The 27,751-nt window shown below is 42.6% G+C and overlaps 1 protein-coding gene across 2 annotated transcripts; it reads right to left on the bottom strand.

Moving 5' to 3' along the window:
* Nucleotides 1-13,343: 13,343 nt before the first annotated feature.
* Nucleotides 13,344-27,501, bottom strand: EIF2S1 (eukaryotic translation initiation factor 2 subunit alpha). Of its 2 annotated transcripts, none has more exons than XM_088465308.1 (8): nt 27,394-27,501; nt 24,313-24,554; nt 22,957-23,036; nt 17,970-18,121; nt 17,752-17,858; nt 15,786-15,883; nt 15,352-15,495; nt 13,344-13,663 (listed from the first exon to the last, which is right to left on the bottom strand). In XM_088465308.1, exons 2-8 carry the CDS (start codon nt 24,551-24,553, stop codon nt 13,538-13,540), a joined length of 948 nt encoding a protein of 315 aa, XP_088321434.1. In that variant the 5' UTR covers nt 24,554; nt 27,394-27,501; the 3' UTR covers nt 13,344-13,537. The 2 variants fall into 2 exon arrangements, with proteins under 2 accessions (XP_088321434.1, XP_088321435.1); XM_088465309.1 differs by lacking the exon at nt 27,394-27,501 and adding an exon at nt 27,220-27,352.
* Nucleotides 27,502-27,751: the final 250 nt, after the last annotated feature.

Genomic DNA, 27,751 nt, shown 5'->3' with positions numbered 1-27,751 from the left:
TATCAATATCAAATGTTGTGCTTTGTGGCACTTATATTATGTTGTTTATACTTGCCAGGAATGTTCCCTTTTCAACAGATGTATATTAACACTTATACGTTGCCCTTTCTCTTCCATCAAGGGATACATGTGGATGAAATCTGATGTTAACCATGGAGGATAGGAATTATCAAACTTGGGTATTCTCACCATCCATACAGAATGTACTCTCTCAAGAATGATTGTGGATATATGGCTTTTCATTGCATTTAATTTAAATTGTTTATAAGATTTCTTAGATATATCTCTAACAGCCATACTGGAAATTGATGCAAATTCCATTATTTTTTTTTAAACAAAGGTTAAAGTGTATCCTTAAGCTTATTTTGAGCCATCAATATAGCGATTATATTAGAAAGTTTTATGAATTAAATTCTTTGTGTGCACTTTGATTCACTGTAAGTGAGGGTGGCTCCTCCCAGTAATTAGGTGTTTTAAGTTCCACTAGGTATAAATATCTGGAGGGGGAACGCACATACTTATGCCTTGATAAAGATCAGAGTACTGATTGAAACGTATTGGTAGAGGGGAGGTTGACCAGACCAGACCAGGAGAGGAAAGTGCCATCCATCTGTGAAGTCGGGGTGTTCCTGTTGGCAGTGAGGACATCCATTAGATTTGTACATGCACCACACTCACTTGATTCTGGTAGGAAGCCACCCTCATCAATATTTTCTGGATGCATCAGTTGTGAACATCTGATGATTTATCATACATGGATTCTGCAATTTGGATAATGTTTTATGAAATGTATATTTTTATTACATTTGGAATCTTTCTTTATAACACTGAAACAGCTATTCCTTGGAGTTCATTGTGCACACATAAAATTATGTTGACTTCATGCTTGACTTGCAATGTGACATTATCTGCGCTAGATTCTCTATGTTTGTATTTTTTTCATGTTTTTGACCACTGGAACACACACCCTTCATCTTGTTGCAAAATACTTGTTGCGAAGAGTTATTGGTCCATTCAGATCAAGATATTACTACACTAAGATAAGTGACATTATTGATATTTTATAAAGCGCAGAGGAGCATTATCTAACTATTTTCTTTGTGCATGTTGCCCAAAATTAAACCACTCAAGTAGAAAATATTAATCCTTAGAGAAAGTGGTGTAGTCTAGTTATGTTTTAACTCTGTATCTTTCAAATGCTGCCTAAGTTTGCTTTAGAACTAAATGTTGCAGATTATGTATAAGTCTTAATGACACCCCCACTGCTGCTGAAATGCTGGTGGCCGGAGAACATCCGGAGCCGGAAGCCGCACCCAGTGTTCACCGGGGACACAGGTAAGATGGCTCGCTGCATACAGGGAGCCGCAGATTTGCAGCTCTTACCACCAGAGCAGAAGATCTCTGGGGGTGCTGGTAGTGAGGGCTGCTGGTGCCCCGCGCTTCCCACTAGACAACCAGGAATTGTTTTATGGAACAGGGGCTGCTTAATAGCAACAGCGCCCATATCCCTGGGGTTATACCCATACGGGGGAGGTGGGTACTTCCCTGTTAGCCCCTCCCTTAACCCTGTGGTGCACTTCCCCCCACGGCCAGAAAGCCCCAGTCAGATCCTTCTCTCCACCCCCTCCTAGACACTGGGATTATTTGCTCCTTACTGCTACTTTAGGCTGGTTTTGAATGTACACACACTGTTACTACCTAAAGACCCCTTTTTGTTTTACACCTCACTTATTATTTTGGTGTGTAGAGATTTCTGCTACTCACAGGATGTCCAGAAATAAGACTCCTAAGGAGGTAGGCACTACAGTATTGCGCACTTGTAAGAAGTGGCTTAGTGTCATTTCTCCTCATGATCCGGAGCACAACAGCCTGTGTGTCAGTTGCTTTGGGGCCCTACAACAGGTGACTTTGCCTTTGGATTGTAGCCAAGAATCGCCTTAGGCGTCAAGGCTAACCCAGGTAATGTAACAGTTTGTAAACTGCATGACAGCTCCAGTGCCACCTTTCTCTGTACCACAGCTTTCTGGATGCAGACTTTTGCACAGTCAGTCCAGGGGTTGGCTCCGGTATCCACGTCCTTTCACAAATGCTTGAAAAGTATAAGGCTCCTAGAAGTAGGCCTGCTCCTGCGAGAGCTCCACTCTGTTATCGGGCAGAGGTTCGGATTCAGAGATGTCTTCAGATGGCAAGGCTAGTGCTTCCATTACCTCTGATGTGGAGACTTTATCTGTCCCAGAGGAGGCTATGCCCCCAGTAGATGTAGAGGCTCTTATCAGAGCACTAACATTTATTCTACTAGTGGAGTACGAGGAGCAGCCTCCAAGATCCAAGGCACCTGTTTTTAAGAGACCTAAAAAGACATTGACAGAATTTCCATCTTCAGCACAGCTAGAAGACCACCTGGTGGAGGTGTGGACTCACCCTACTAGACACTTTCAGATTTCCAAGCATATTGCTACCTTTTACCCTCTCCCCGCAGCGAATAGGGCTAAGTGGGAGTCTCCTCCCCAGTGGATGCCTACATTACTCATCTTATTAGGTCATGCCTCCTACCTTTCCCTAACATGGCATCTTTTAAAGAGCCTATGGATAGGAACCCAGAAAATGTCTTAAAGTCAATTTATTTGAATGCAAGGGCTCTGGCTCATCCAGCCCTTTCATCGGCTTTGGGGGCTAAAGCTGTCAGCCGCAGGGCAGACACTTTGGAGGAAGGGCTTTCGCAGAGGTGACTATGGTTATGCACATTAGAGAAGTGGCACCTTACCTCTCCGAAGCATCTATAGATTCAAGAATTTTAACTTCTAAAGTTTCAGCTTCTGCAGTTGCGGCCAGAAGAGCCCTGTAGCTGCATACCAGGAAGGTGGACACTGAATCCACGAAGGCCATGGAAGCCCTTCCCTAATTGGGTGATGTTCTGTTCAGTCCAGAACTGGACAAGATAGTGGCTATGTTGGCAGCATGTAAATTTGCTTTCTTGCCATCTGTCACCACCCCAAGACTAGGGATTCAGTATCTCATTTCTTTCATCCACAGGGCAAAGCCAGAGTTCAGCCATTTCCCAGAAGCCAGGGTTCGGCCTCTAAGAGCTCCAAACCTAGAGGTCAGCCATTTCCCAGAAGCCAGGGTTTGGCCTCTAATAGCTCCAAACCTACACATTCAGCTGCCAAGCCTGCAGACAAGACTGCCACATTTTGGGGCCGGCCTCCTCCCGGGGGATGTTTAGAGTGGGAGGAATGCTTCTTTGTTTCTTGGCAGTGTCGATACAGACAACTACAGATGCTTAGGTCAGAGGAGTCGTGTCTTAGGGCTACGCACTCACTTTTCACAGGTGTCCGCCTTCCCGATTCTTTTTCACTGGCCTTCCTACACAGCCAAAAAAGGCAGAAGCTCTTGAGGCATCAATTCTCTCTCTCTTGGCCTTAGGAGTCATCATTCTTGTTCGCCCACCTCAGAGAGGCTTTTATGCCAATCTGTTTCTGATTCAGAAGCTGGACAGCTCTTTTTGACCCATGCTTAATTTGAAACACCTGAACAAATTTCTCTGGATTCCCAAATTCTGCATGGAGTTCCGTTGGTCCATCATTCTAGCATTGGAACCTGGGGACTTTATGGCATCATTGGATATCCAGGATGCTTATTTACATATCCATATACAAGCCCGTGACCAGTACTTTCTCAGGTTTGCACTACAAACCAATAATTACCAGTTTCAGGCATTACCCAAGCCTTGGGGATGGGGGCGGTAACTTGTCATCTAACCTTTCAGGCCCGTTGGACGCATCAGGACAGCCAGCTTTTCATCAACATACTGGAACTTTGTTGCGTGTACAGTGGTCTGTCAGTCACAGCACCTCCTTCAGGGATGTCCGCTTAAGGTACAGTCGGACAACACAACCGCAGAATTGGGAAGCGGAATTCCATGCCGGCGAGTGGGCACTGCATCCAGACGTTTTCCAGCTATTACTTCATCATTGGGGCCTGCTGGACATTGACATGATGGCATCTTGTTACAACCATTAGCAAGATATTGCTCCCGCACCAGGGATCTAGAAGCTCTCCTGGTAGATGCACTAGCGATTCCTTGAACCATCCCTCTGATTTATGTCTTCCCTCCGATCTCAATGATCCCTCAGGTTCTTAGCAAGTTCAAGCTGGAGGGGGGCACTCTGATCCTAGAGGCACCGAATTGGCCTCGGCACATGTGGTATGCATATCTCCTGGGCCTCTCCATCGACGCCCCACTGTGTTTCCCTGCAGCTGGATCTTGTGTCTCAGTGTCCGTGTTTCTATCTGGATCTGACCCTCTCGCTTTGATGGGATGGCTCTTCAGACATGCATCCTAAGAGTAAAAGGATTCTCCACTAGGGTTGTTCGGACCATTCTGCAGGCTATGAAGCCTTCTTCAGCAAATATTTATCACCAGGTTTGGCGGTCCTATTTTTCTTGGTGTTCAACTAGGGGTCTTAACCTCAGGTCTTTTTGCATTTCCCGTATTCTTTCCTTTCTGCAAACAGATCTGGATTTGGGCCTCCGGCTCTCGTCCTTGAAGGTCAAGGTTTCGGCCTTGTCTGTTCTCTTCCAAAGGCAGATAGCTCTGCTGCCGGAAGTGTAAACCTTTTTCCAGGGAGTTCTCTATGTTCAGCCACTGTTCGTGTCTCCTGTGGCTCCTTGGGACCTGTCTTTAGTTCTCCGAGATTTTTAGTCTTCTCCATTTGAGCTGTTATAGATGGTGGATTTGCGCTGGCTCACGTGGAAAACGTTTTCTGCTAGCCATCACATCGGCCCAGGGAGGTGTCGGATTTGAGCGCCCCATCTTGTCACTCCCCGTTACTGGTTTTCCATTCAGACAGGGCTGTGCTGCATACTCACCTGGGCTGCATTCCCAAGGTGTTTTCCCACTTCCACATTAATCAGGAGATCATGGTACCTGCGTTCCAGATGGCAGATTCTTCTCATCTAGAAACTTCCTTGGATGTGATAAGGGCTCTCCGGCTTTACATCAAAATGACCAGGGAGATTTGCAAGTTGGATTCTCTGTCTTATATGACATTCATAAGAGGGGCTAGCCGGCTACTAAGCAGACCTTGGCCCCCTACTCCGCTTCACCATTCGCCAAGCTTACTCCTTGGCAAACCTTCCCATCCCTGCTGTGGTGACGGCTCATTCCACCCGGTCAGTGTGAACTTCTTGGGCAGCATGATGTGGGGCTTCTGCAGACCAGCTCTGTAAGGCTGCCACATGGTCGTCTGCTCATACCTTTATCAGGTTTTATGCTTTCGATACTTTTGCCTCCTCAGGAGCGTCCCCGCCCATATGGGACAGCTTTCAGACATCCCAGTGTCATCCCTGTCCCCCCTAGTGGAGGAAGAAAAGGGGACTTATGTTCTTACCTGTTGAGTCTTTTTCTTCAACTCCAAAGGGGGCACAGGGCACCCACCCTGACGCACCCATCTTCCGGGGGGGGGGGGGGATGTTTCCTTGGTGTGTGTGTGGTTCTGTATGTATGCTGGCCTTCCTTCTCTGCCTCACTTCTGCCGTGGGCTTGCAAACTAAAAATGATGGTCTCTGGCTTTGGGTGGGGTATGGAGGAGAGGAGCCTGGGCTTGTGGGTAATTTCATTAACTATTTGGTGCCCAGACTTTCCTCTCCAGGTTATATACCCAGTGTCATTCCTTTGCCCCCTATTGAGTCAAAGAAAAAGACTTACTAGGTAAGTACATATGTACCTACCCTACCGGTTTTTGCGGGAGGCTCCCGATTTATCGGGTAACTCCCCCGCACCCCCAGAAGGGTATGCACTTCTCCCGCATTCTGCCCACTTCCTAGTGAAGTGGGCAGAATAGGTAGAATTTCCATGGTGATCGGGGGTCCCCGTGAAGGGGGCAGGGCTTAATGATGCAATTCTCCATAAATTTAAGCCAATCGCGGCAATTTGCCATGAAAGGGACGGGATTTAATTACCATCAGGTCCCGCCCCATCACAACCCACCTGCTTCTCCAACCCAGGCTTCTCCCGGGGAGGAGAAGCAAAAGGTAGGCAAGTATGTGTAAGAACATAAGTCTTTTTCTTTTGGATATGGTTCCACAAGGGTCCATAACACAGTACCATAGTGAGTAGACTATACAGATATGTCCTCATACACGGAGTGCCTTTATGCCACACAGTGCCACTGAGATGCTCTAAGACCTATAGTGTACTGTTTCTTCTTTAAACTAAAGAGGAAGGTGGCCTGTTGCTGGTCGCCTTCCATTTTTTCTCTTGCTGCAGAGGAAGGTGGCCCGTCGCTAGCTGCCTTCACAATTTTCTTCCTCCTCCAGTGGAAGGTGTCTTGTTACTGGCTATCTTCCTGTTTTTCCTTCTCCTTCTCCTGATGCTGGCCTTTTCCTGCATGCCTTCCTCTTGTTTTTCTTGAAAACTAGGCCTCTTGCTGCCAGCGTTCCTCTTTTTTCCCAGAGAATTCCGGCCTCTTGCTGCCTAACTCTTTCCTGAGAAATGTATACTTTTGCTGCCTGCATTCCACTTTTTCTAGAGAAAAGCAGCCTCTTGCTTTGTTTCCTCTATATTTCCTATTGCAGACTGCCTTCTTTTTCCTCTATCATCTAAAAAAAGGGAGCCTTTTCCTGCATGCATTTTTTTTTTCAGTGAGAAACAAGGCCTCTTACTACCAACCTTCCTCTTTTTACCTGAGAAAGACGGCCTTTTTCTGCCTGCGTTCCTCTTTATCTAGAGAAAGGCAGCCTCTTATTGCCTGCAATCTTCTGTTTCCTCTCTTACCTGGAGAAAAGCACACTTGCTGGTTGGCTTCCTTTTTCCTAAGAAAGGTGGCCTTTTTTTGTCTGCCTTCCTCTTCTTCCTAAGAAAGTTGGCAGTTTGCTGCCTGCTTTCTACTTTTTTTTTCTTTTATCTAAGGAAGGTAGCAGCCTGTAGCCGTTTTTCTCCTCCTCCAGGTGAAGGCGGCTTGGTGCTGGCCTTTCCTGCCTGTCTTCCTCTTTTTCTAGAGAAAAGCAGCATTTTGCTGCATGCCTTCCTTCCTCTGTTTCCTAAATTTCCTGGAGAAAAGAACACTTTTGCTTACTGGCTTCCTTTTTTCTAAAAAAAGCTTCTTTTTCTAACTGTCCTACTCTTCCCTCTTTTTGTCTGAGAAAGGCTTCCTTTTGCTACCTACCTTCCTCTTTTACTAAAAAAAAAGATGCAGTTTGCAGCCTGCTATCCTTTTTTTCTTGTGAAAGGGACACTTTTTTTAGCTGGGTTCATTTTTCCTGAGAAAGTTGTTCTTTTGCTCTATTTCCTAAGGAAGGCAGCCTGTTGCTGGCCGCATTCTCGTGTTTCCTCCTCCTGCAGGGGCAAACGACCTGTTGATGGCCGCCTTCTCATTTTTCCTTCTCCAGGGGAAGGCGACCTCTTGCTGACTCTCTTCCCGTTTTTCCTCCTTGTGGCCTGTAGCTGGCCGCCTTCCCATTTTTCTTTCCTCTCCTTCTCAGCAAGGTGTCCTGTTGCTGGCATTTTCCTGCATACCTTCTTTTTGTTTTGAGAAACAATGCCTTTTGCTACCAGCCTTCCTCTTTTTTTCCAGATAAAGACTGCCTTTTGCTGCCTGCTTTCCTCTGTTTCCTAAATTTCCTGGAGCAAACCAAACTTTCTTCTTCAGGGTCCATAGGGCTTCACAGGGAGACATTGAGATGTAGGTGGGACCTGGAGGACCGGACACCAACAGCAAAGCTTTTCAATCCCAGGATGCTCTGGTCTTTCCCCTTATACCCCGCCCACAGCCTGAGGGCACTTCAGTTTCATTGGTGTCCAGCAGGAGCTAGGATCACCATTATAACAGGGGACTGCATTAAGCAGCCCAAGCTTTTATTTTATGATTTATTTTATATTCTACTTTTAATATAACAGGCATGCAGCACCAGACTGTCCTCCGGATGTCTTTGCTGCCGCCCCATCACCCCGGCACTGTGACACCAAGCCTGTTCTAGGTACTGCTGACGGGGGCCAGCTAGCAGACTCCCCAGACTGCAATCCAGGGGACAGGTAAGACGGAACCCTGTTCACAAGGACCTGCGGTTTAGTGCAGTCTTGCCTCCGGTCTCAGGAGACAGACTGAAGGCGCGGATGTGGACACTGGCTAACCCACTACTCCACCAGGGCAAAAATATACTGGCACAGAGACACATTATTATGGCCAGGGGACTGTCAGCCAGGGGAACAGCTGCTCTCCCTTCAGCCCCTCCTCCAGCTGAGGGTGCCTTTCCACTGCAGTCTTGGTGATCCCTGAGCTGCTCCTCCCTCACCCTCTGCCCCCTCAGAGACGTCCGGAGGCCATTTTCTGCAAGCAGGTCTTCGGGAAACCCTGGGTCCAGTCTCCCTGTATAGCTCTCCCATGGGCCCAGTCATACAGCGCTATATCATACCAGCCACCTCGGTCTATATAGCTGATATTAGTGCCCATTGCAGACATGTAATGTTTTTCTGCGTTTGTATGTGACTTGTGCTAGCGCTAATCACTACTTTTTACTGTCAGTTTATAACTGTCCCATTATTCTACTCTACCCTGACATACTAAGGTATAGGGGGTTCATTGTACCTCACTTTTTCTATACAAGTGTGAGGACTATCACATATTATATAGCGCGGTTAAACAAAACTATAAGCAATCTCATCAACTTGCACTAAAATATACATTACATCCAAAGGCTTAGTTGGTATAGGAAACCGTAATACTGCGCACTACTCCTTGTGTGTAGTTGTATGCATGTGCTTTAGTAACACTTGATAGGTGGTATTAGCCAATATAATCAAAGCACCCATCAGAGACTGATTCCTCCCTATTCTATCACTACAACAGATGGTTTCAATCCATAATATGATACAATATGGTTTAAAACAAGGGGATGTATCAAGCTGTTATCATTATTGTTTTTTGTTTTTTTTATATTGTACATACAATATTAGATTGTTCATTATTTTTTCTTTTTTCAACTGATCATTTCATTTTATGTATATTTCGCTTTATTAACAAGTAAATGAGTAAAGATTTTTTTCTTGATAATTACTGGCTCTTGCGGTCTGTAACAGTCAAGATACAGGACATTCAGATATTTGAGGAGGATCCACAAAGTTATCATTATTGATTATATTGGCTAATACCACCCATCATGTGTTACTAAAATACATGCGTACAACTACACACAAGGAGTAGTGCGCAGTATTACTGTTTACTATTGAATTGCTATTAAGAACGACAACCCTTTCCTTACCTGCAGCACGGTCCGCACCATCAGGTTTTTCACCCCTTGGTGCGCAGTTTTAATCCAATTACTACTGTATATTTAGTTGGTATAGGTTCCAATCAACTGAAGTGCCTCCCTCATAGGACACCAATGCAGTATCCACAGATAAGAGAGGAGGTATATAGTGAAGTACAGTTTTAATACAAAAACATCGACATGTATACATTAAAATATCATGGGGGTATCCTCTAGTGGCTGTAAAGGAAACAATTACCATGTGAAGGTAAGAACTGGCAACGGACAGTTCTCATTAGCATGTGGTGTAATTGCACCATGTAGTTTCCGGACACTGCACTGGCCTCTCTGCTCCAATCAACGGGTAAGGAACCTTCAGATGCCACTTGGTGGCCCCCGTACCAACGCGTTTTGACCTCTGTCCTGGGGTCTTTTTCAAGGTAAGATCCAAAGTGAATAAACTTCCCTCCCACCCGAGTCCCTTAAAAAACCCCATTGTCCAATCACCGCGGAATTGGCGTGACTGGATCCCTAGACAGTGATTAACAATTCCCATGCTCCTATGCCACACTGAGCCAATAACTGTGTTTGCCGTCAAACTACTTTCGGATACATCATGGCAACCACGGCGTCCACATCCCCCTAAGAACTCCCGTTTGTTATTTTTCTTGGCGTAACGTCACCTCCGGTTGGTAACTATGGTGATAAGCATAAGCCATTGTTCTTCATCTGATAGAGGGGAGTTTCATCTCGCATGTAAAATGTCCAATTCATATATAGGTATCTGAAAAAGCATCCATATGTAATGATGCTCACTCTTGTATTAACCCGATACATCTTTAATATATATATAAACATATATTAGACACATTGTAATGAGCATTTATATTAAAAACAGTGAGGTATATGACATAAAGGTGCAGAGTCAAAATGCAATGATGAAAGTGCAAGGTGCCAAAGTGCAAATCAAGAAGCTACTAAGGTGCAGAGCAATACAATACAAATTAGAGAACACTATAAAAAAGCATTTGACCTCAAAATCGGGATTTAAACCTCCCGGGTGTAAAGTGCCTAATTCAAATATATTTTTAATTTCGGCTTTGGCTAACTGGCTCACCAAATCCCTTTGGCACCAGTACCCTTTAACATTTTGTAGACCAATAAAACGTATAATATCAGCTGTATTGCTAATATATTTTTTTAAATGGTTAGATAGGGCATGGGTCTCCAACCCTTTTTTGACATTTCTTAGGTGTTCCCCTATTCTAACTTTAATTGGTCTCAAGGTTCTGCCTATATAAAATAAGTGGCAGCTACATTCAATTGCGTAAATGACGTTTTGTATTCATGTAATTCAGTCCTTCACGAGTAGCTTCTTGCCATTAATAGCCACTTCAGTTGTCTTACTTTGTCCATCTCCTTTAATAGCCCTACACCCTATGCATGTCCCACATCTGAAGAATCCAGTAGATTTAATGCCCATAGTGTTTTCCTTCTTGGGTAAAGCACTTCTGACCAGAAGAGAACCTATATTACGAGCTTTCTTATATATGTACCTGGGCATTTGAGGGAGCTGAGGCCCAAGAACAGGGTCTTTTTTTTTCAAGATTCCCCAATATTTTCATAAAGATTTTTCTATAATTGTGTGTTGGCTATTAAAAGAAGTCATATAAGCCCACTCAAAAGATAAGTTTTTAATTTTTTCAATAGTATCATCAATCTTTTGTGTTGAATATCTGGATGCTAGGAGTTTGGCTTGCTTTCCATGTCGCAGAATTAGTACAATTTATTTTTAGTCATCTTAGCTGCCTCCCTGGAATTGAGTTCAGCCAACTGGCATGACGACAACTCCCCGCTTGCATATAGGCATGAGAATCTGTTGGCTTTGAGTAATTCATCGTTTGTATAAGATTATCCTCTGATACCACCAAATTTGCATTGTGCATGAAAGAAAATTCTTTAATATGTTGGTATTCAGATAGATAAAAAAAAACTCCTCTAAAATGGTACTTTCACCGTTCCATATAAAAAAAGACATCATCAATATATCTCGACCAGGACACCAGGTTCACTCCGAAGGGGTTGTGTTCCCAAATACAATCATTTACGCATTGCCCCATAAAAATATTTGCATAACTCGGAGCGAACCTGGTGCCCATAGCTGTCCCAATTCTTTGTAGAAAGGACATCATTAAAAACAAAGTAACTGTTCGTTAAAATTAATTGTATACCCTCTATTAAAAATGTTGTAAGCCTTGGTTGATGTTACTGTCTTTGTGTACTTTCGGTAACACATACAGTATATAACTGGAATTACCGATTGTGAATTGTACAAAAATGTATCCTCCTTATCTTCCAACGTACCATCATTTCTGTATTCTGTATTTGTCTAAAATCCCTGAGTGGGGTTTGTTCTCAACCTAAGTTCCTCTGTCTTCTATTTGCCCAGACTCTCTTCTGGCTATACCCAGTGTCATCCCTGTGCCCCCTAGTGGAGGAAGAAGAAAAAAGGATAATAATGCTGCATGGACATTGTTGTCATTGTAAGTTTAAAAAGATTTCCTGGAGTGGGTGGCAGAGCACGGAAAGATGACATACAGACTGGGTATTGAAACTGCTGGGTGCAGCACCCACCTTGTCTTTGGGTTTAATGTATTCATGCCGAATCAGATCCATTCAAGCAGAAAATACACGTAATTAAGACTTATACATAATCTGCAACATTTAGTTCTAAAGCGCACAGTTAGGCAGCATTTGAAAGATACACAGAGTTAAAAACATAACTAGACTACAACACTTTCTCTAAGGATTAATATTTTCTACTTGAGTGGTTTAATTTTGAGCAACACCTATGAAACATTCAGTAATACCTCATTCAGCACTTGTGAGATTAGTCCCATTTTCCCAAGTGTATCAGGGCCGGGATTAAGGGTCACATTGGCCTGGGGCTGTATATCAAGGGCCTATACTGAAAAGGGGAGGAACCGTGACCAGTGCAGTGTGGGTGTGGCCAAACCAACATGGGTGTGTACAAATACTGACAACTTGGCCAATAGCCACGATATATACACTCAGCTACAAGCTCTGGTGACTATGTGTATATAGTGATGGAAAAATGCAGCCACACATGCCTACGTGCCCTATGATTTTTCATTGCATTAGGCAGCTTCTTCCACTAGAGAGTAATTACTTACCAAAGTATAGAAATGGCGTGCAGCGACAGTAGACACCGCCAATGCTGGCTTGCTTTAATGCAATGGTACATTCATTAGAATGGGGTGAAATCCTTCATCGGGAACAGATAAGTGGCCGATGGACCACCAGGGATGTTAGGTCGACATTCTCTTATGCTACCCTTGTAGACATGATGAAGCTTTCATGCCTACATTTTGACCATGTCAACATAACTAGCGACCTTAAATACCACACACCAAGAAAGTGGAGGTCCTCTCCAACAGAATTTTATAGTTGCCATGAAAGATTTGTATTAAATCCAGAGACAAAATGCATTGCTAAAATATATCGCAGGAAGAACCTTTGCACACAGAAGACCTATATCTGTAGGTCTCATGTGACTCTACAACTGTGACTCCATCCAAATAAAACCAAACACACAGGAAATGTTCTAGAGCCTCTAAAGCTGGGTACACACTTAAATGATATCGGCCCGACTTGTCATTTCCGTGCAAATAGGAACGACAAATCGTGCTTATCGTTAAGTGTGTATTCCCGATTTGTGCGCTTCCACGGTCGGATGCGGCATCTTCTGGTTGGCTGTGCAGCACGGCAAACCAGTAGGTATCATGTACATTGCCATGCTGCGTCGTTGCCCCCTGCATCGTGGAAGTGTGTATGGACTTGCTATTGCAGGGTCCCGTCACCCATCAGATCGGCCGGCTATACATCGTTGTACTGATGCAGGGTCCCGTCGCCAATCGGATCGGCCGGCTATACATCGTTGTGCTGATGTGCAGCCGGCTTAAGAATATTGATCAGGTGTGACCACAGCTGATAAAACATCCCTGTCCTGCAAATACTGAATAGCTCTTTACGACCATTAAACAACCCACTGATTTATTAAACTATAAAACGGTGGATAAAGGATGTACACAAGTCAGGTTTAATAGATATGTCATTTGTGTACAGCCGAAATAAAGTGTTACAACTGGAACATTTGAGTAAAAATGTAATTTAGGGGGCAAGAAAATAAAATAATAATGTGTGTGTGTTACGGCCTGTTTTTGTATTTGAGGTTTAGGATCTGAGATTTCGTTATATTTTTCTGTGTGTGTTAATCTTCTGCTTTTGCTTCCATTTCATCTGCGTCGTCATCTCCATCCACTTCTGCGTTCTCCTTCTCCAGTCTCTCCAGCTGCCTGGCCAGCTCCGTCTCATCGGTGTCCGTTACCACCTTGGGCTAAAGAGAAAAGTTCATCTCAGCGTTATTCCAGACTACGTGTTCTGTACTGCTACCACAAATGTGTCCAAGATCGATACTAGGGATTTGTAGAATTTAGAAAAGATAAGTTGTAGATCAGTTATTGCTGAGCAAACCTAATGGCTGCTGTATCGTTATAGTACCGGCGAATGATAGGGGCACCTTCATTTCTTAATGTGGAGACGTCACTAACACATTAGTTACTCAAGTTTTGAGTGGAGTCAACTTTGAGGACACAAGGGGAGATGTATCAAATCTTGGAGAGAGATAAGGAGGAGATAAAGTACCAACCAATCACTACTTTGAGTTAGGATCTGCTTGGTTTGTACTTGATCGCTCTCCAAGCTGTGATACATCTCCCCCACAGTCCATTAAACTACTGAGAACTAGTAATATCAGAGCATTTGCTCACTATGGGGCTAAAGAACCAGTGATTTTGCTCTGTACATGCTCAGAGAGCAAACGCGCGCACTTGCGGCTATGCAGGCCCATATGCATTTGGTATATAACAAAACTTATGGCCAGAGAGGAGGATCGGGGTTGGAAGGGGTGTGCTGATATTGGCAAACTTCAGTAAGGGGCATGTTCATGCAAATACAGCCCATGCAGACCAGCAAGTAGGTAGGTTCTTATGCGCCTATTACAGGGGGTGTGCAGTACACACTAATTAGGATTTGTAGCAAACCCAGCAGATAGTTTTCTGCCAATGCTAAGACGTATGCAAAAATCTGGATTCTACATAATAAAATCTGCACTTAAAAATAATCATTTCTCTTTTTTTAAATGTGTTTGAATGAAATGTATAAAATGTGTAGGAATAAGATAGCACAGCTAGGCTTACTATTTTAAAAAATAAACCTACAGCATCAAATGAGGGGTCCACTATCCTTTATTGTGTTTATTTCTGTAGTAAAGGGTACGAAAAGTGTAAAATTATTTGAAAGAGGGGACCCAAATAATTGTGGACACAACGGGATGGTGTCATCAATCCCGCCTTCTCCCAGGTCAGAGTACCAGCCCCGCATTACTGAGTACCAGCCCCGCATTACTTAGTACGAGTCCCACTCATCCTTACCAGTAACAGGGTTAATGATTATCCTATCTTTAAGCACAATAGAGCTCCCTGGCCACTGAAATATAATTTTTGTTTTTAAAATGGAATATAGAAAATATCACTGTCACTGAGGGCCAATACACAGAGACATTGTTGTACAAAATGCTACACTGTTCAAGGCTACACTAATGAAAATGTTCAAGCCAAGTTATATAAGTAACTCCTGGCCCTTCAGATAAAAGACCTTGATCACAACAGCCGCAGTTGTACAGGCTCCGACAAAATTCATCACCCCTCTATTAGCCCATGTGTGCATTTTACATGAAGGTCTGAGCACTGTAACATGGACCTCGTTAGATTTTCTATTAATCACCATCTACGGACAGGACATCGGTATACTTTCAGCACAACGACATTCAGAATGACTTTTTATACAGTTCCACACCCAGGACATCTGCATTCATACAAGACAACCTCAAGTAATACAGCGCACATTTCTTCCACTTACATGTACAGTCACATACTACTCTTATGATGAACTGTAATCATAGTGTACTGAGGATGTAACACACAAGTGTCTCTATCTTGTGATAATAATATAATAAAACCGCACCTCCATTTGGACATTGAACACGCCTCTCTTCTCCTCAATCCGCTCTTTGATGATAGACATGGCTTGTTTGAGCACAGACAGCCCTTCCGTCCTTTCCAAGGTCGTAGTGGTCATCACATAACGAGGGGGAGCAATCAGATTTATCTAAACAAAACGTTAAAATAAAACGTACAGATAATTGAATACACCCATTTCCTCATCAGAATAATACGATCGCCAAGAAGCCAGTGAGAGCTGACTGAACTAAACCAGTCACTGATTCAAATATGAACTATAGCAGGGCGCTTATCCTGGCCTAGAGAGAGATGCCGGTGCCTTGGATGCTTCATATACAGTATCTATTTAGAGATATCTACAAATAATATACCTTTACATCTGCTTTTTCAAGTTCCATGTGCACCAGTGTTTGCATCTTTCTAATACAAGTGCCTTACCTTTATTGGCATATTTTCTGTTGAACAACTAAGTCCTGCTCTCAATGCGTCTTTCACTGCATCAATGCCTTCATACCCATAGCAAGCAACTTCAATATCTAAGGACGAAAACAAAGAACTATGTTAATTGCTGTGTCACTATCTATAACACCAGTGATTTGCATAATGTTACACAAGAAGTAATCTACTATATAAAAGTGAAAATCTGTCCTTCCGTCTGTCTTTCTAAACAAATCCACAATTTACTAGCCAAGATCGTGAAATTTTACATACGAGCTTATTAAAACAAGGCAGAGGCAACGAAAAAAATGTGAAATCGAAATTACTGTTAATTTTTAATTAATTAAAAAACACATTTTTTGCATAGCATTCGCCCTCTACAGGTCAGGTCTGGAATTAGAAAAGGATTTAGCTTATCTACTATTTCTTTTCTATCTTCTCTACTCTATAAAAGCGAAAATTTGTCCTTCTGTCTTTCTATACAAATCCACAGTTTTCAAGCGAAGATTGTGAAATTTTACATACGAGCGTATTAAAACACGACGGAGGCAACTAAAAAATTTGAAATCGAAATTACTGTTAATTTTTAATTAAGTAAAAACACAATTTTTGCTATACGCTCATTGTGGGGCCTCACGGCATATGGGCAGGGCCTCAGAGCGAGCGTTTTGTGTTGTCATGATCTTAATGTTTATTATCGAAGAGAACTTTAGCAGGCTTTCCCAGCATTCTCAGCTCTCTGACTATACCAAATTACACAACAACAGTGACTTCCTTCTTCCAACTGTGTCCAAATTATGACTTTGCAAGGACCCTGCTGTACTGTGAGCTGCCAAAATATTACACATGGAATGCTTCTCCCAAAGTTTTTCTGCGCAGAAAACAGGAAGTCGCTGTAGATGGTCATCCTGGTATCAGAGCAACAGAAGCTCTTGGCCGTGTTTACACTGTACATCCAACACATTTTTAATGCTTCTATCTCTGAAGTTTGCTTTACACCGTTACAGGTCCTACTTCCTTCAAAGACCTTAGGACTGCTGATGGGAAAGTTTGTCACACTTTTTGTGAGGCCTGCCTAAGCACAGGTTTGTTGGAGGATGATGTGTAAACAAACATTCTTAAAATCCCGGGGGACGCCGGGTACTCCAGCTAGTTATATAATAAAGATTAGTACAGACGAAAAAAAAAAACTTATTAACAAAACAAAAAAAAAAAGAGCTTGTGATCTACGGACTGGAGATAGATTTTTGGGTACATTTGACCAGGGTGACAGCACCTGCTGCTTTGATTGCTTGTGTTGTCAGAGGTTACACTACCTGCAGCCAATCAGATCATCAGGATGCATGGAGGCACACAAAGAATTGCAGGAGGTGAGCTTGCAGATCTTTTGGGAGGCAGTGAGCTGCCTATTCATGTAATTGTATCAGTGAGAACAGGGGCAATGGCCTAAATTTTCTAAGCAGTGCTTTTCAGATTCATATTGAATGTAACTGGCCCTCTAAATCCAGTGACCGAATCTGCTGAAGATGCAGTGACTTTGAAAAGCGCTGCATAGTAAATTTCTTCCAATGTCTTCATGGACATGGGAACAGCACAGACGAATGACGACGTTCCGGATATGGGGAAATTGTGTTGTCAAAAATCTCTACGCAAAATATTAATACACTGAAAGTAAAATGTGATGTTCATTCTAGCACTCTGCAACTGTCCCAACCCATGCAGTTCCTCTTTCCTGCCTGGGGTGTCACTCTCTGCTGTGGTGATTCTAGCACACACTGGTCTGTATCTCAGCAGGTTGTTGCAGCTGAGTGTGCTAGAAGCACCAGAGCAGAGAGCGATACCCCAGGCAGGAAAGAGGAACTGCACGGGTTGCGATAGGAGCAGGGTGCTAGAATAAACAAAATTATATTACGCAATTGTTGCTAGGATTGAAGGAATGATCTTCATAGCAAATTGCAGCAATTACCTGCTCTGATTTTTACAGCTTGTGGAGTGAGACGTCTATTAATATTATCAATGAGAACTCTTCTTTCCTCTTCTATTAAATCCAGCCCATCCAGAACAGACGTATCCCTGAATTATATAGAGAAAAAAAAAGTTAATTGTTGGCTTGTTATTGGGAATATAAATGCAAGTAATTACAACCAAGCTTAGCGACATAACTTTCCTGACAAATATACTTACGAGACAGCCTGCTTGAATGCGTCGTAGGCTCCATATCCCGGCCTCTTGTATTTCTCATCAAACACCCACGCTGTCCTTTGAAATAAACTTTCTAGTTGCTCATCCTTTGTGTATTCTAACACCTCTGCTACGTGGCGTAAAATGCTGTAAACCTGAGATTACAGACAAGATAAAACCGAGTAATGTATGAGTCGTTTGCTGGACATCCCTGGCATGCATAATTTCATTGCGATTTTGCTTGCGCCCTAGCGTCTTTTTTATCTTAGTCGCAATTTAATGTGACACACAGCTTCAGAAGACTGCACTGATTCATTTCATATGCGACACTTGTCTATTTCTGTGCGTCTGATTCTGTATATGAAACTTGGCGTGAAAAAATTTTGCGCCCGCTGCGTTGTATCACTTCGTATAAGATGCAGACTCAGATATACAAAGTGTCGCATATCAAATTAATCAGTGCAGTCTTGTGAAGCGATTTATCGCATCCAATTGCGAATCAGACGTGTTCAGGCAAAGACGACACTCGGAGCAACCTAAGTCTCAAGGGACCTGATTCGCCGAGAAGGGCTGCAGCAGAAATGTATACTAGAATGTCCTATACGGTTAATGCACAAATTACTGTGGTGTACTATCAAATTATAACAGCCCCATGTACTTTGTAGGACTTTCCAGGGATATAATTAACCACTTACTAATGCTACTAATTTACAATTGCTTACATTATTTAAAAAAACAAAACATAATTAAAGCAAAAAGGCTTCAATGGTATTTTAAATCTAGTAATACATAAACACATGGATACACTAGATATATTTTGTCAACGGTATTTTAAAATATTTTATGCCTTCTGCAAGCTCCCATCAATAAAGATGCACAGTAGGAAATAAATTAGAAGTAACTTATTAGGCAAGTAATATTGCTCTATAAACAAGCACCGGACTGTGGCCTAACAATTTGGGGATTTGGATGGAGGTTTTTATGGGACCACTTGTCCTACACAAAAGGTGATATTCTACAAAGCAGGAGGAATGTTGCCTTGCCTTTAGGGTACCCTATAAAGCAGGGGTATTTAACATGCGGCCCTCCAGCTGCTGTGGAACTGCACATCCCAGCATGCCCTGCTACAGTTTTACCATGTTCTAATGGCAAAAACTGTATAACAGGCAAGCCGGTTATAAAGGATAGCTCACAATTCTTTCCACCACTTATACTGTGTAAAAAGCTGGTATGGTCTCCAGTAACGCCAAAATAAAGGGTTACTTTTATACAGTATGGTATGCAGTTTTTTTCCCCCAACTCCTTTCCAGAATGAGCACTCTATATCAAACAATGCAAAAATAAAATACTTTTAAAAATAACAAAAACAACTTTAAGAAACAATAATAATGGACGTCGAATGTTTTTGTTTTTTTAAATAGAATAAGTTCTAAAAAGATAGTGAAACCTTCAAAAGCATTTAAAAATATTTACAGATTTCTCCACTTTTATACAAGATCACCCAGAAAAATACTTTAATTTATTGGTAAAATGGTTGTGCAGGTTAAAAAATATTAAAATAAAATGATTGAGATTTTTATTGAAATAAATTTGACAAATGGGGTACATTATTTTTTAACAAGTGGAGGTACAAAGGGAGTACTGACCTCACACTGTCATTGCCAATTACAGTGGATCACTCGTACATGTTAAGCAATGTACTCAGGGCCTGATTCAGAGCCTGACGCTATTTGCGAACGGTCGTTCAGAAAAAGGGGCCGGCTATTTAAATTGAGCGCTCGCTCTTTGCGGTCTGTTGACGCCTCTATGTCTGAGCGAGCGAACGAAACATGCGCTCGCCATTTTGTAAAGACGCCCCCTGGCCGTTCGCATCATACATCATCTTCGCTATTTATTAGATTAATCAAGTACATCGAAAGGCGTCTGAACTGCTCGCAGTGCTTGTGGTAGGTTTTACTTCCCGCAATCACTGCGAGCAGTTCAGGCTAAAAGACAACCAAGTGACGTGGTCGATGACACTCCCTTACTAATTATGCACTCCCATTAAACGCCCGTTTTGACCGTTTGGCACGCCTGCGTTCGGATCTCCACTCCCCGTTTCCAAGCACCTTCCCCTGTTACCACCCACAAACGCCTCATTCTGTCACTCAAATTAGCAGGCCTTCGCTGTTTTGCGAGCGCACGATTTCCGACCGCAATGACTGGTTGGCACATGCGCATTATGACCCATGCGCAGATGTGTGAACATCGCTAGGAGCGAGCGAGCGGCCGCTTACGAGCGGCTCTGAATCAGTCCCTCAGTTCTCACTCTGTGTTGTCTAAAGAGGAAACAATGTGCCTGCACACTAGCCGATTTTTTGCACAATTTGCCCGATTCAGACGCATCGGAACGACAATTGTGTAGTACACAAACAAGGGGGAAAGGAAGAAAGGTCGCACGAAGGACTAATATTCAAAACATCATGAATTCTCAAATAACCCTTAAATTCCTATTGCTATTATAAATTAATGATCAGGTAAGGGGTGCTACACAGGGACATTATACATTATTTCAAAAAAGGAGAGAAGGGAAGAATCCCTATATGAGTTCACTATTACTTATAATAAAAATAAAATATAACCTTTATTATAATTCTTAAAATACACCCTTGGGTAAGCAAACACAGCAAAATACAAAACATACAATATTACATATAACAGAGCATATTAAAATGTGTGCTCAGTCCTATATATTTGTCACATATACACTTGATAGTGTCCCTTTGTGTACCTATTAAATTTATAATGCTCCTAAATTCAATGACAGTTTGAGATGTTCTCAAATTATTGGCTGCTTAATAGAGAGTATCAGCAATTAGTTTAACCCACGTGTGTACGTCTTAATTAAGAAGGTCCAGTTATAATCATGTATGCTTACAGATCTAATATATCAACCAAATAAATCCCCTTACTAGGGTGTTATATTATGATGTAACACATTATAGACCATTTCTCTGTTTGTAATTGTGTTTCCACAACACCACATTGATTCCAGAACAGCCTCAAGAATCTGCTTTAATAGTGGACAAGAAACAAGCTACAGTGCGATGTTGCTGCACTGTAACTTTCAGGGAAGAGCGCACTTGGACATAGCGCCGCTCAGCCCCAGGAATTGAACATGGTTACTAAATCCGATCAGTACCAACTATCCACCTTTGATCACATTACAGGGGGTATATATTTATTATAATAAGGCAACACTGAAAAGTTAGAGGCAAATTTACAGGAGAGTGGAAAGGCAGGAGAATAGGGGGGAGAACGACGACTAATTTTAATTTTTTTATCGCTACACAATGAGTTTCATTCAGCATTAGATGTAAGACTTAAACTGAAGAGGCCCATATCAAGCTTTTTTACAGAAACATATATTAATCCAGTACAATATACTGCATACTACAATGCCAAAAGATTTGTAGTTACCATTAGTGTTCACTCGAGGCTCTTGATTGGACAGGGCACCGTTCGAGAGGGCGCAGCTCGCGTCATGCCCCCTTTTCCCTCCCTCTAGGTGGTGTGCCCAGGAGATGCTGGGCTGCCCCCAAGCTCTCCCCACACTGTGAATAGATGCTGTGTGCAGAGCATCTATTCACTCTCTGCTCACTGCCCTCCTCTTTCCCCGCAGGACACTGGGGACAGGGAGAGGCACAGTGGCATAGTGGGACATCGCGAGCCCGTCCACGTCGGGCTGTAATCAGCAGGGCCGACAAGAAAAGAGATTATAGTCACGGGCGCTGAAATTTAGGATATCTACTATACTCGAATGTAATGACAAGGGGTATATAGTTCCACGCTGCTGTTAGAAGGTTGCGCACCAAAGTGAAAAACAAAAAGAAAAAATAACAGCGCTGTGGACAACCCAAATCAATAACTGTACGTGATTGTGCTAATATAAATGGCCAGTGCCAAACACAATATATTGAGAATGATGAATAATAAATAGTAAGTCATATATATATATATATATATATATATATATATATATATATGTTTAAAAACAATTATGCCATAGGATGATCAATATATCAATTTAATAATTATATAAGGTCAGTAACAATACATAAAAGATAAATATAAACTAGTAAACCTAAAACAAACAATAAATAAAAAATTACAATGATCAAAAATATTTGTATATTAAGAACACAATTAATAAAATGTAGTTCTAATGGAATGATCCCTCCATATCCAACTGTGCAAGACTTGCAGCAATAATAATAAGAAGCAATGTTAATTCTTCATTACAATTAGTTTGTCTAAGTGGTATAGTTTTGTCAGCAAATATATTTCTTTATGTTCCGTTCTGGTCTGCATGACAAGGGACATTGGATACGGATGGATCATTCCGTTAGAACTACCTTTTATTAATTGTGGTGTTCTTAATATACAAATATTATTGATTTAATTCACATCAGTGTCATTTTTTATTTATTATTTTATGTTTACTATTTTATAAATATCTTTTATGTATTGTTACTGACATTATATAATTTTGAAATTGATATATTTATTGATCATCATATGGCATAATTGTTTTTTAAACAAACATACATATATATGTTATATATATATACACACAAACACACACACATATATATATATATACACACACACACACGTGTGTGTATATATATATATATATATATATATATATATACACACACACACACATACATGATTTATTATTTATTTATTATTCATCATTCTCAATATATTGTGTTTGGCACTGGCCATTTATATTACCACAATCACGTACAGTTACTGATTTGGGTTGTCCACAGCGCTGTTATTTTTTCTTTTGTAATCAGCAGGGCGCCTTCTAAGGGCAGGGCGCATTATCTCATTTTAGAATCGGTTAGACCGCGGCGCCCCACTGAAATAGCCTAGCATGAACGCTATACCATCACACATGGTGTCACACGAACTGTTACACACGGGCAGGGATTATACTTACAGTTTTTGATTTGGTGAACTTGTCTTCACATTTTAGTGCCTCCTCTGGTGAAACTCTTCTTTTGGACAAATCTATGTATCCTGCAAAAAAAATAATAATAAAAAAAAAAAATAGAAATATATGAATTTTACCAACTAAATATAAACACTTGTAACCCGTCCTACTCCGTGAGAGGTTTCTCACTGTAATAACAAACACTGTACCGGTCTATACGCACTGTACTGTTCTGTTATTGGCTACTTTATTCAGAAGCCCGCTGCTTATGGCCATGAAACGGAAGAGCCAGAGGGGGGGGGAGCAATTATCTGCTATGTGCAGCAATTGTACATATCACAGATCATTACAGCAGAGCAACATTGCTCCTTACACTGTGTAGCCCTGTGGGGGGTCCGAGGTAAAAGGAGCAATGTTAGGAGTTACCGGCGTTTCCAGTTCATTCCGACGGCACTTTGTGAGCTTCAAATTGAATTGAATTATTACGACTGATTTGTACGGCGCTACTGTGCTCTGCAGCAGCAGACAGTGGGGAACAGAGAGCATTCACTAACACGGGACATACCTAGCCAAATAACCGCACATGTGACAGCAAAGGAGAGGAAGGGCCCTGCTCAAAGGATATTTACAATCTAGTGGGAAAAGGGCACAGCCGAGAAAAACAAAAGAGCGAGTGAATCTTCCCTTATGAATCACAAACAAGTATTCTTAGAGGGGGGAAAAAACTCATTTTACAATAGCTGTACTTTAACACTCATGGGTATAAAGGGTTTTGTAATAAGGACACTTGGACAATTGCCCCCTAGCATCATAATACACAGCACTGTGCAGAGAATATGTAACAAGACCCTGCGCCATTGGAGTTTACAGTCTCCCTCAGCGGTATTCAACATGCAGTCCTCTAGCTGCTGTGGGACTACACATTCCAGCATGCCCTGCCACTGTTTTGCTATTAGGGCATGCTGTAGCTGTTGGAGGGGATGCTGAGATGTGTAGTTACACTGTACGCTCCAATGGCGCAGTGACTGATTACATATTCTCCCTGTTCTACATTCTCTACACATTCTAGGGTCTCTCTTTATTATTATTATCACCAGCCAATTAACCTACAAGTTTAATTTTGGGCAGTGGAAGGAAACCCACACAAGCATGGAGAGTACATACAAACTCCACTGACCTAGTGAGAGTCCAGCCCATGACAGCAGCACTTTGAAGCAACAATGCTAACTACGGTGCAACCATGCTGTTCCATAACCATATCGCTCATGACAATAGCATTACACAGCCTATAAAACAATGACAATCTGCCTATATACAATAGGAGCACTCACCCAGGGTAACTGGGTGATCATTACTACACACCTTTGTCTTTATCAACTCTGATCACTACGACACATTCATTCCTGCCGATGCGTATAAGCTTGTTGATGGACCGGATACGTCTTCTAGAGAGCTCACTGAGGAGGATCATGCCCTCAATGTTGTTATATTCTAAGAGGCTGACATAGGCTCCCATCTCTGCAATGGACCGGACGTTAACCATGACCACATCGTCCACCTCTGGAAACTTGTGCTGGTAAAACCGACAACTTAATGCGGGCATCCTGGAAAACAATGCAGAGAATGCAAGTTTGTTTTTTTTTGTTTTTCATAATACCTTAGATTGTTACATTTTTTTTAATTTACAGAGAAATAAAAAAAATAGATATATTAACAATTATTTTTATAGCACACACACATTCCACAGAGCTTTACAGAGAATATTTGGCCAATGACATCAGTGCCTGCCCCAGTGTAGCTTACAATCTCAATTCCCTACCACATGTACACACACATACTCACTAGGGTTAATTTTTTATCAGAAGCAAATTAACCTGCCAGTATGTTTTTGGATAATGGGAGGAAACTGGAGCACCTGGAGGAAACTCTCACAAAAACATGGGGAGAACATACAAACCCCACAGAGTTAGGGTCTTGCTGGGAATTGAACCCAAGGCCTCAGTGCCATTAGGCAGCAATGATCACCATTCCACCAGGGGTATTTAACATGCAGACCTCCAACTGCTGTGGAACTACACCATCCCAGCATGCCCTGCCACAGTTTTAGCATACCCCAGTAGCAAAACTGTGGCAGGGCATACTGGGATATGTAGTAGTTAAACAGCAGCTATAGGGTCGCTTCAATAACACAGCATTATACAGTTAATTTATGGGAAGTGGAGACCTGGACTAGGAGAAAAAGTACACTTGGGTTTAGTGACACTAAGTCCGGGTATGAATTAAAACCAAGAACGTCCTTAGATTATTAATAAATTAAGCTTTAACTCATACTCTGACAGAGTGCTTTGATATTACTGTTATGACTCTCAAGAGTGCCCCTCCACAAACCTATATCCTCCCACTCAAGACAATTTACTTCCTGTGGATTAAATCTATGTCAACACCCATCATAGCAGTGACTATCTGTGCTCCGGATCCTCCTCTCCCTTTGTCCCCTATATAATACATTTAAATGTGTCAACAGTTTGTGTGGGGCCCATAATTCTCTAGCCCCAGGTTTGTCTATATTCTGGAAAAAGTTTGACTGATAGTATTAAAAAAAAAAAAAAAAAAAAAAAAGATTTAAAAAAATACTAACTTTTAATTTTGTCAAACAGCATCATTCATTGAAAGCCATTTATGTTGCCCCATAAGTCTATCCAGACAGCATTTGCATGATGAAATGGCCATATGAGAAGGCTAGCAGCTTCATCGCACCCCTGTGCTCATGGTAATATGTAAATCCCCTTCATGGAGAGGACCCCGCGTCATCAGTTACTGCCCAACGTCACTCCCTACCATCCACGTGGTCATAGAGGGGGGAAAAAATCTTGTAGCGAGCGAACAAGTTTCTCCTTTAGATGGACATTATGGGCAAAGATCCACCTTCACTGACGTCACTTCCAGGTCCCTAGCGCGAAAGGGATATAAGCTCTACCCTGTGCTCATGGTTCACTAAGGTGGGTGCAGCTTGATGAAACAAAATCACGTCCTCCTTGCAGGTAAGCAGGCACCTCTGAGGGAGAACTGTCTGCTCTCTCAGGAGTCCAGGGATCTCCACCCTAATTAAGGAGGCTCCTGCATAGTCCAGACTAAGCAACTTCCACTATCCCACTATATACTATCCTATTTCTCTAGGAGAAGTATATACAACTATACCTGAGGTGTGTAAAGAACAAAAAATGAATCCTTTTTATTATTTTGGATTAAAATGAAAGGGGGAAAGTATGTAATGATTCAATAGCACCCAGAGGTACCTAGCTCCTGCCCACCTAGATGCCAGGGTTGTGTGACACTGCAGAGGGTGAAAAGCGAGTGGACTGAAAAGTCTGTCTCAATAATTGGTCCTCCCAGGCCCATTTTAAAGTGGTGACTGAAAAAGTACAAAGCACCCACCTCCTTAGTGAACCATGAGCACAGGAGCGCGATGAAGCCGCTAACCTTTTCATACGGCCGTTTCATCAGCTTTAAGAGGGAACCTTAACTTCACTTAGCCCCCACTAACCCACTAGGGACCACCCATTCCTGTAGGTATCCATTGCAGGGTCCAACACTGCTCACTTTTAGCTCCGCTCAGCTAAACCAGTAAGAGAGCAGCTCAATGTGTCCACTAACAATCATAACCAACGGAGGCGATTCGGACATAACCGAAAAAAGCAGGCGCATTTCCCCCGATTTCGAGCCGACTGCGCATGCTTCAGAAAACGCAGCGTGCCAATGCGTCTAAAGTAGTTTGCGTCTGTGACAGATCTCATGCAAAACGGGGACTGGCATCAAGTGCATTTTTCTGGGTTGAGCGTATTAAAGCGCAGAGCGGCCGCATCTGACGGGAGTGTAGCCCGACCTCTGTGCTTGATTTAGGCGTTCGGACAACTGTTTCCAATGGATCTTTGGCGCTCAGCACAGGGCTGGTACAAGTCCAGAGGCGAATGATGGCGGCTGAAACAGGGACGCAGAAAAACACATTAGCCATTGCGACAGGGACGCAGGAAATCTTGCTAACACGCACAATGATGGACAGCGCACGATATTACCACTCTCTTGGCTGGCGCGGCCAGACGCAAGTTCAGATGTGGCTGAGCCCTACTCAGAGCCAGCCCCAATTACTGGGAAATAAAGTTACACACAGGCACACACACACATACTAATATATATATATATATATATATATATATATATATATATACACATACACTGTACCCAGTCACACAGACATGCCACACATCTCACAGAGGATAGTGATGAAGCTGATCACCGGGGACTAGTCAGCGGCACAGGAGGCAGCAGCTGGGATGGGGCTGCTGGCCAGCTCCGCTCATAGCCTCTGCAGTCCGGGGGCCTCACACTAAGCCCACCGCCCTGACAGCAGCCTCCATCCCCGGAGCACAGAGAGCGGGGGCCTACCTGTCTCTAGCTGCTGCCGCGTCCGCCTCTCCTGGATCTCACACACGCGCCGCGGCCGCCGCTGGATTTCGTCAGCATGTGTTCCGGCAAAGGGGCTACGGCGCATGCGCCACGGAACCATAGAGGTGAGCGAGGGATAGAAGAAAACACGGGCGGCCATCTTTGTGAAGGGCAAACCGTTCCCATAGCTTTTTTTTTTGCTGTTTCTAAAATGGGTCGCTTGCTTTTTATTGTATCGTTTGAAAAAAAGGGAAAAAAAAAAAAAAGAAATCGAATCAAAGCGATACAACGAGAGATAAGTGAGCAGGCAGAGCTGGATGGTGAGCGGTCAGGTCACGTGATACGCCGGAGGTTTGCC

Source organism: Taudactylus pleione, unplaced genomic scaffold (assembly GCF_031769625.1).
Source record: "Taudactylus pleione unplaced genomic scaffold, aTauple2 ptg001956l, whole genome shotgun sequence".
Taxonomy (NCBI): Eukaryota; Metazoa; Chordata; class Amphibia; order Anura; family Myobatrachidae; genus Taudactylus; species Taudactylus pleione.
Note: the sequence above shows the minus strand (reverse complement) of the source record. Positions and strands in the feature narration are given on the sequence as shown.

Coding starts and splice junctions, on each gene's coding strand:
- EIF2S1 (XM_088465308.1), bottom strand. CDS start 24,553: ATGCCCGCATTAAGTTGTCGGTTTTACCAGCACAAGTTTCCAGAGGTG. Junction 23,037..24,312: donor CAGAGTTGATAAAGACAAAG/GTGTGTAGTAAT, acceptor TTTTTTTTGCAG/GATACATAGATTTGTCCAAA. Junction 17,859..17,969: donor GCATTCAAGCAGGCTGTCTC/GTAAGTATATTT, acceptor TATATAATTCAG/GGATACGTCTGTTCTGGATG.